Here is a 10,045-nt window from a genome sequence, read left to right on the forward strand (position 1 = left end):
GCTAATGTTTGCACAAGGTTGGCCCCGTACCTGCAAATCATTTACCAGAAGAAGGGAGGCTTTTATAGCTCAATATACGCTGAGATACACGTGACTGGGCTCCACATGGGACACACTCTGCTAACGTGTAATTTTCTGTTACTATTTTCATTTTCTAAGTAGCTCAGAAGGCAGTGCTGGGCTACACATGGCTACACGCCCTGTGCCAATAAGTCTGTGGCAGTCAGAGCAGCCTGAGTCTCGGTCTCTGTATCACTGTTTTCTTAAACAATGGAGCTTGACATCAGTTCCAAATCAAAAACATAAATGTCTTTCTTTAAGTCCTGAGATGGGATTGGCTGCGGCCCCACCAGGACCCCAAAAACAAATAAGCCGTAGTCGATTTTCATGGTTATGAGCTAAAAACATGTTTACATCAACAAAAACCTCACTGTCAGGACTGACTTATGTTCAGCCTGTCTTGTAAAGAGTCCGTGGCACTGTTGGTTTTCTTGTTAGCCTAATTATCTTACAGATGAAGAGAGTTCCCTTTAGGGTGTCGCACCTCTGAGAGCTTAAAGAACCTACGTCACAACAGATATTTTATATGGTATTTTATTTCAACGAAGAAACTGACAAGCACTCCTCAGTCAACATAACAAAACATTTGTGCCTCTGTGCAAACTCACAACGAGGGCTCCTTAAAATAAATACTTTTAAGAGGAAATAATACAGACAAAGTGAGAGGCTTGAGCCACATGGAAAAACAGTTATCCAAAAAGACAGAAGGCTCACCAAAATGTCTCTCCAACCCAATTGTCCAGCCAAAGGTTTCCGTATAAAAAACAGCAAGGTACTTTTTAAAAACTAAAAATTCTGCAGTCGTAAAAATACAGAATCATACAAAAGTTTTTTTGTTGTCATTTTTTCGTCTTTAAATCGTTGTAAAATATCAGCTGTTATGACAATTGATGACAATTTTTGTTCCATTATATGTATAGTAACAGACAGAATGAACTTCCGCATTTTTGTTTTTAAATGAGAAGTCACATACATAATGAGCACTCTGTATGGTCATCATAACTGTCCAGTAAAGAAGACAGGTCCCCAGAACACTTGCTCCAGCCAACATCTCTGCCTTGGCATCCAAACCAAAGTTGTTCTGTGCAGTTGAACTATTCCATTCAGAGCTACATGTTCACTCCCTTTGAAAGTTACATTAGCACCAGTGTTCACATTTTCTGAATATAAATCAGACAATAATCACGTCCTTGTTAGTATTGGTCAACTACAAATGGTCCAAAAAATGAATCACCAAGAGGAAAAATATGTCATAAATACAGGTTACAGTACAAAAATGTGGTCCGACCTGTTGCCATTGATCATTTGTAAGAATTTAGACACAGTCTGCTGGCTGCAAAAGAAACAGCAGCTTCAAAGGTTCACAATTCGCATTTTGTTTACGTTCATTATTTTGCAGCGGCAGCACCAGGTCTTTTTGTTGTTGTACAATGACTTGAGTTGGCCTGTGATTGCAACCACTACTACTAACCACCACCACTACTACTTCAAACCTCCGTAATGGCTTTGAACTTTATTTGAAAATGTTGGTTATCCATTTGATAAAGCCATTCAAGTACATCTTAGTGTTTTCTGATCAAATGAGTGAGACCAAAAACTTGTAGTTAGTGCAGGGCCATGTTGTAATTTTAACAAGCCAATCAGGGGGACACATGAAATGGACTTAAAAAAAAAACAAAAAACATATTGTTGCATCTCCCAGTCAGGGTTAAAATTTCCTGACATAATTGACACAGTTAATATTTACGTTTTGAACACTGTCAGATTATCCGGAGTTGTTTCTGCTTCCTCCAATAGAGGGCACCCAAAATGCGATTGTGACGCCATTTTTCTTTTACTGTTAGCAAGAAACCTTTTCCCTGTTATGAAATCAGAGAGCAGTGTTCTACATAATATAAAGTATGACACCTTGTATTGTAGTGTTGCCTGCTGTGTCACTGCTGTAGAAGACACGCTACCACAAACAAAAAAAACAGGAAGAAAAGACATCAATAACAAACAAAAAAAATTCTTGTACCAGCACGCTGCCGGGTGCATCTGTTTGGTCATGTTCGATTGGTTCAAACCACATCTGTAGTCTTTGTAGTCTTACTTTTCATACCAAAAGGCTAGGTCCACTTTTACCAACGTTTGGTCGATGGTTGTAGCTTACAAGGCGGCACACATTCTCCCTGCTCCCCACAAAAACCCTCATCAAACTGTACACACCCACACCTGGTGCTCAGATGCACACATTCTTTCTGATCACTGATCCACCGCGTCCGCTCTCATCGCTCAAATACTATTTTCTCCTTTAACAAACAGCCTCAAAGCTTTTTAATGTCTCATTGGTCAACTGAGACAAGAGTGGTACAATTGTTCTGCTGAACTCACGGTAAGACGAGGTCACTCCTCCCAAACACCCATTTAAGTTAGTGAGAAAGTCACAACAAGCACTTTTAGCTCATAATAGGAACATGGACCAGAACACAGAGGAAAACAGTTGACATTTTCACATAAGATGAATCAAAATCACATTTTTGGACTTAAAAAAAATATTTAGAGTTGCTCCACAAAATAAAACATAATCAAATGATTCGTACGTTCCACTCTGTCGCCGCTATGGGGCTTTTAATAATCTCAGAGAAAGATAGAGAGTCGGCAAGTATGTTCTGTTCAAACTAAACAGTTTTAAAGTAAAGTTAGAAAAAAAGACAGCGATCCTTGACAGTAAACTGGAAGCTCCGTTGTTTCCAAAAGGACTGCTGAAATGTAGCGAACTGGAGCCCAGGAGAGTCCAGTGCCCTCAGGTCAGAGGAGCAGCTTGTATGGCCCAAGCTGAATCCTACCCTGGTCCATTTTATTGCCCACACAGCTAAGCACTAGCATGAATGCTACTCAGGCTCCAGGTAGAGTTTACTGTATACGAGAACCAACAGAACCAACATTAGACTGAGCCACATTGTTAACGGTGTGTGTGAGTTGGCTGCAGAGGACAGCGAGCTAAAGCCAACAAACACGATTGAAGAGTGTGAAACGACAACAAACTCTGGTGCAGTTAACTACACCTGTGCAACAAACGTGTGGCTGCTGCCCTGCTGACTGTAGCAGCATCCAGGTGCAACTGGACCTCATCCAAAGGTCGATTCCCAGACCAACTGTGATATGGTTTGATAAGTGAACGGCATATTCACTCCACAACATCTAAATGAACTAAAAAGGCTAACAACTGCATGGGATGAACCATGTGACTAGAATCCTTCTATGAAACTGTTTCAGGTGTAAAATCATCACAGGACTGAACCAAATGTTGATCTTGTCCACATCAATTCTTTGGTGAAAATGACAGCACTAAATGGATCACAACTTTACAAAAGGAAAACCCAGATAATTTCATGACTAGCTGGTTTGTTACAGACAAAAGGAACCCACCTGTTACCGCTGGATGTTTCTGTTCTAACTAACTTGATGTTTAGTCTAAATTTGCCAACAGATCCAGTCTGGTATAATGGAACCCTGCAGACCAGTGATCTCTTTGTAATCCCCTGGTTACGACCCAGATTGCTACGTCTTTTTAATCTATGGCCGTTAAACAAAACTAATGTAACATTAATATTGTTTTTTTTTTCTCCAATATTTTTACTTTTGCTTTGGTATCGTTCCACGACTGACAAACAACGCCAATAATTTCAGGTTCTCAAACTTCATCCCTAATACAAGAGTGGTGTCTTTAAAAAGACATTTACTTGTTAATATACCATTTACCTTTAACTTGTGTCATCTCTACTGTGGATACAAAAAAAAAAAAAAAAAGAAAACTAAAATTCTCTTGAGGCACTGTTTGATTTCCAAAGCTTTGTGTTGCTGAATTTTAATAAAAAAGATTAGAATACAAGTACAAATAAATGAGAAAAGAGCATGATGGTCCCGCTGTCCAAACACTTGCTTCTCTGCTAAGTCTTCAGAATCCACCAGCACAACCAAGAACGTGGGTCAGGTTTAGAGTCGAGGGCGAGGAGAAGGACAAAGTGTGAGGAGGTTTACGATGGATTTTCAGCTCCAGTTTTTAGTTTCCGTTATTTCTCCTTCATAAAAACAACTGAAAAGTCAGATCTTACGACATTATTTTCTGAGGAATCTCTATCGAAGCCTTGATGAAGATGCAGTTGTCTCGGATGTAGTTCCTCTTCTTGATCTCCTCGTGGGAGATGAACTTGGGGTAGCCGAAGCCCAGGGTGCTCTCGTCCAACGAGTTGCGGTTGCTGCAGGGCTTCTGGAAGTTCTTCCAGTTTGGATCGGGGTTGAAGGTCTCAGTGATGTGTTGGGGTTTGGAGAGTGACGGGTCGCTCTGGTCCAGAATGGAGAATGTCACCTTGTAGGAGAAAGGCCACTCCAGGAGACTGTCGTACTCTCCGGGCAGCACGCGAATGTAAACGGACAGATGAGATCCCTCACCACTGCCGTTGCCATTCAGGAAGGCCGACACCTGCAGCTTGTAGCCGTAGCGATGAGTGTAGAAAGGAGGGCTGAAGAACTCGTGGTTGCTCCGAAGTTTTGCCTCCTGCAGCTTGCGCGAGTAGTCGTTGAGTTTCCAAATGAGGTTGCCATCGTGACTTACCGAGAGCTCCTCCATCTCCCGCCGCAGCTCCAGGATCTCCTGCCGCTGGCGACCCACCAGGTTGCACATCATGGTCAGGTGAGACTTGGTGGTGTCTTCCAGATGACGGCCGATGGCCAGTTTGGGGCACTGCAGAGAGACGAGGAGGACAAGAAAGATGAAATGAAAAAACACTGAGTGAATGAAACGTGTGTGTTTTCTTGATCAACCTTTTATTTTTATTTTTAGAAATGTTGGACTTTCTACTAATGAAATTAAAATGAAAAGGTTAAAAAAACAAACAACTTATTTCCAACTGTTTAATATAAATATAATAAAATAAATCTAGTATCTAGTAATTTTATTAAGAAGTAATTATGTGTCACTTTTTATTTGTTCATGTAAACTCGATATAACATTGACTGCATTTGCAGTACATGGCTCCTTTTCCCCCGTGTCATATGGAGTGTTTGTAGAGGTGACATCTTCATTCTAATTTCAGTTCTGTAGTCCATCGAGGCCAAACATTAACATCAACGTTTTGTGAATTTTTAACTACACAAATAAAAGTGACTTGAATGAATATTTCAACTGCTTTGAAAACATGTTTTTATCATCTGTTTAACCTAAACTTCAGGTTTGCCAGAAAATTAACTTTTTTTTACCACGTTCGAATTTCTACAGATGTCTTCAGCTTTAAAAATAACTGTAAAAATGTGTTCACAATATGCAAGTGTGGCCTCCATCAAAACAGGCCTTGTGGAAGTGGAATTTGTTGTGTTTGAAAACAGCTGCTTTGGACATGAGAAGAAAAGAAGAAAAGACGTGAACTGAACAGGGAGAAAGACTGAGAAGACAAACAAAGCGTGTGCAGCAAAATTGGACAGATCCAAACAGGAAGACATAATTCACTGAGGTGAAAAGACGTTCGTCTGTCTCACCCTATGTTTGCAGCCGGCGTCCTTAAAGGGGCAGAGGATGAGCGCACTGCCACAGTTGTCCTTCACGTGGTTAGCCAGGTCTTCTCGAGCGATGTTAGGTGTCCCACACTGGTTTGGACACTGGACTGGAAAACGAGGGCAGTGGTACTGGTGGTTCTAAAGACAAATTAGGAAACAGAAATGTTGGTGTAGTATTCACAGGTGAACATCAGGACACTTTTTTTCCATTTGTTAGCTTCTCTTAGCTCGGTTGGTCCTACTTCGGGGCTAACCTAAAATTCCACTGTCCATTCACCTATTGTTGCTCTAATACACAGTCAATACAGCAGTGTTATTTACACACACTGTGGGACCTCAAAACACCAAATCAATGCACAGCATCTCTCTATCTCTCTCTCTCTCTGTCTCTGTGTATGTGTGCGTGTTGAGGCTTTAATTTCCGGTCAGACGCCCGGCTTACATGACACCAGTCTCACCGAGCTCAGGGCAGTAAATATGTCCACGGGCTGACAGGCTGACTGAAATGATTACCAAATGGATTGTGAGGGACTGTACACTGATTAATACTGTGCTGGACAGAGGCTTCACGGACATTTTGAGGCAAATCTCGATGCGTTCTACAGGCCACCGTGAAGAACATATCAAATCTCGATGCGTTCTACAGGCCACCATGAAGAACCACAGCAATGACTAATATTCACCAATTCAAAGAAGCTAAATTTGATGTGGGACTTTGATATGTTACAGTTCATGTCAAAGTTTCCATCATTTGGTTTGATGTGGGACTTTGATATGTTACAGTCCATGTCAAAGTGTCCATCATTTGGTTTAGTCAGAAAAAAAATGAAACACGTACATCTGCTTTCATTTGTCTTATATGTTTTAATGGAATGCCCCAGGTTTATCTAAATATTATAATATTAAAAACTATTCTAGATGCATATAAACATTCTTTAAAATAACACATTATTCCAAGTTCATTAATTGAAAAGAGAGGTTGCAGAGATATCTCCTCAGATTCACCCAGATGTTACAACAATTTCATTTATTTAATGTTTTTTTTTTCCCAACTCTGACCTGGATTGTGTCAAAGACAAACTCCTTGCCGCAGTACTTGCAGGGCTGGGTGCGTTTGGGACACTCAGCCATGCTGTGCTGGGGCAGCAGGCGACGCATCATCCTCGCCCCGCACTTGTTCTCACAGTACACGCTCTCCTGAGGACACACACCCTGGTGGTTCTGGGACAGAAGACACAAAGGGTAAGATATTTTGAGTGGTAGCGTTGTTACAGCCACACCTGCTGGGAAGCTGCAGGTCATATTTTAAAGGAACATTTACAGTATATCACAGTCACTGTCTTCAGCAGTAAAGGTCAGAGAAGGAGAGTGAGATTAAACTTAATATCTTATTATTATTATTATTATTATGATAATCAGTATTATTATAAAAATAATCATTTTGTGCTTTATCATGGGACAATCTACAATACGATGTTAGATCTTCACATAAATCCCATTTGTTTACATCAGGAGGGATCACAGTTCATACCTCATATGCTTCCCCGGTGAACTCACTGCCACAGAACTCACACTTGACCTTGCGTTTGGGGCAGTCGTGCTGCAGGTGGTCGGGCAGGTCGCGGCGTGTCAGCTTCACCGAACAGCGGTTCGGGCAGGGAATCACATTGAAGGCGCAGGTGGAAAAGTGGCTCTAAAGGACACACCAGGACAATGACTGTGATGTCACCATCTCATTTGTCAGCGTTGTAGTTGGGTTTTCCACGTCCAAAGTCCACATGACCAATGCTACTATTCTTTGGTCTTTTTTCTTCAGACACATTACATGTATTCACTTACAATTTTAAAAAGCTCATAAGGTCCTCGTTTAACTTTAACATCAGAATGTTTCTGTTCAACAGATACACAGTTTAATGGTTTCCAGCTAGGCCTGCACCATTAATCATATTTTCATTGTCATGTCGATGTGAATGTGCTCGACAAACACATCGCAAAAGCTGGCCTGATGACTCCATGTGAAAGGTCCTCTAAACAACACAGTGAAAGTGCGGAGGTCATAACTCACTATTTGAATTGTCATCACACATTTTGGCCTGGGTTAGCTTGTTACCTGCAGCTGCTTCATCTGTCCGGTCCAGCGACAGCCCTCCTCACTGTGGATGCATCGAATAGGCAAAGCCAGGATCTGTTGCTCCAGTTCTGGATCTGGGTAGATCTAAACACAGACGCAAACAACCTTACAAAAAGTCCAGTCGGAAAAACTGAAAAAAAATCTTTCATGGCTTAGAAGGGAATACGTAAATATTTACTTAAATATTTTGTTTTCCAAAGACAGCAACATTTTAGCTTCTCTTCTGTGAGAATAAACTCATTCGTTTAACTTTTTTTTATTAACTTTAATTTCCAGCAAAAAAGGCATATATATATAGATATATCTATATCTATATATACACATTAAGCAGCATGGCCTAAAATAAAATAAAAAAACAAACAAATCTTTAGTGATAATAAAATACTCCAACATACAGTTAAAAAACAAATGTATTTTTTCATGAATGACCGAGGGGAATGAATCACTTTCGAGAGCAAATCCTTCTCTCTTGTCGCCTGCATTAAGGGTTTTCAGATTTACGCTGAATCAACACTCCCCTCATCGCACTCGCGTGAGCCAAACACTGGTCCAACAGGAAGAGCTGCTTGGTTAGAATGTCAAAACAGCTCTTCAAACAAATAACAACAACTGCTCTGTTTTCACATGTCTCTGCAACAAGACATGTAGAGACACTGTCACCACAGCAGAACCTACACAACTATACAGTCATCTGTAAAGCCTATAGTTACGTATACTTTTTTTTCTATTACACATTTGTTTAAAATTATTCAATAACTATAAATAGTAGGGATGGGACTGGAGAAGCAGTTCTTATAGAGAACTGGCAACCAACGGTAAAAATCTTTGGAATTATTAGTCGGCTTGTTTCACAAATCCAAAGACAAACGTACTTGATTCTAGTAATGTCCATCACCTACCAACACTAGTTTGTATATAATGAGGATTTTTTTTTATTTTTTCATGCAGTTTTTATTAAGGATGGTTCAATACAATCCAGAGGAATTTGTTTTTTAGGTTTAGTGCTTCATCAAGTGTGTGTCAAGTGTGTGGTGTTACCTTGGCGTAATCAAGCGGCAGCTGATCCTCCGGACACTTAAACACTCCCTCACTACAATGACAAAAGAAAAAAAAATTGTTATCTTAATTGTCTTTAGAGGCACTTAGTAAGTGAGTGTCTTTTGAGCAGCAGTAAAAAAAGGAAGAAAAAAGAAAGAAAGAAAAGTATGTGACGTTCCCTGTAGGCAAGTATTATTTTGCTCTCAAACACTCCATCATCTAGAGCCCTCCTTGTAAACGCGGATGATTCGATCAGAGAATGGTGGCACCAAATGTGTAGCATGAAATTCTTTCCATCATCAAGGATCACCCAGGAAGTGTCTCACACTGTAAACTGTGTGTACTCTGTAGTGAGACGAGAACACGGCCTGCTGTAGTAAGAGGAGATGTGTATTGACAGGATCTCAGCTCGGGGGCTTAAGCCCTGGATCTGGGTCCAGCTCTGGACTTAGTATCTGATTCAGAGAGGCAGACAGGCAAAAACAGCCGAGTCACAGGCTGTCAAGATAATTCATTCACTGGTTTAGAGATGATCTCCCAACCCACGCAGTCATGTGAGCTAACGCTGCTTCACTCTCTCCACTGCCCACAGTCCATCAACTGTCTGTGACAGCACACCAGCAGAGAGAGGTACAGGCCAACAGACACACAGATCAGATACAACATGAGACGGAGTATCAACTGTGTAAGTGATGGTTATAAAAATACAGAGATTATCAACAACATGTTGAGTCTTTGTAAATAAAGAAAAAAATCCTACACTCTATACTTCCTTGTACTTTAAGGCATATAAACGTGCACACATAATCTACACTGTAATAATTTGGTCAAAAGGCACACTTAATATGGAACAGGTTAAAAAAGGCAAAGTAGCTCAGTTAATTTCACTTAGTTAGAATATAAGATGTCGTAATGTTATTAAAATGAAGCCAATAAATAACCTGTCGAAATGTTTTAGATTTCTGTGCGTTCATCTTGTTAGAAGAAGTTTTTTTTTGTATTAGACACATGAGGACATGAAGATAATTTAATTTATTTAGGAGGGTTAAATAAAGTGTAAAGAAAGAGGCTGCTTTACTTCAGACAATGGGCACAGTCACAGTCAACAAGTCACAGGGACATTCAGTGGAGAGTTCAGTCAACTTAGTCCCCAACGTATAGCTACAGACGAGGGGAGAACATACACACTCCTGGTGGAGAGACCAGTATTTACCACCGGGGCTTGAACCAGAGGTCTTCTAGCTGTAACAATTCTGTACTCACTACCATGTGACCCACTGA

The 10,045-nt window shown here is 40.5% G+C and overlaps 1 protein-coding gene across 1 annotated transcript in view; it reads right to left on the bottom strand.

Moving 5' to 3' along the window:
- Window positions 1-578: 578 nt before the first annotated feature.
- Window positions 579-10,045, bottom strand: part of traf4a (tnf receptor-associated factor 4a) — a 24,681-nt gene continuing 15,214 nt past the window's right edge. The window contains exons 2-7 of the mRNA XM_008309396.2: window positions 8,765-8,816; window positions 7,706-7,810; window positions 7,127-7,288; window positions 6,655-6,816; window positions 5,578-5,733; window positions 579-4,786 (exon numbers count right to left, since the gene is read on the bottom strand). Coding sequence (XP_008307618.1) covers window positions 4,154-4,786; window positions 5,578-5,733; window positions 6,655-6,816; window positions 7,127-7,288; window positions 7,706-7,810; window positions 8,765-8,816 — 1,270 coding nt within the window. The 3' untranslated portion in view covers window positions 579-4,153. The remainder of the gene's footprint in view (window positions 4,787-5,577; window positions 5,734-6,654; window positions 6,817-7,126; window positions 7,289-7,705; window positions 7,811-8,764; window positions 8,817-10,045) is intronic.

The sequence above is a fragment of the Cynoglossus semilaevis genome, chromosome 4, assembly GCF_000523025.1.
Source record: "Cynoglossus semilaevis isolate Cse_v1.0 chromosome 4, Cse_v1.0, whole genome shotgun sequence".
NCBI lineage: Eukaryota > Metazoa > Chordata > Actinopteri > Pleuronectiformes > Cynoglossidae > Cynoglossus > Cynoglossus semilaevis.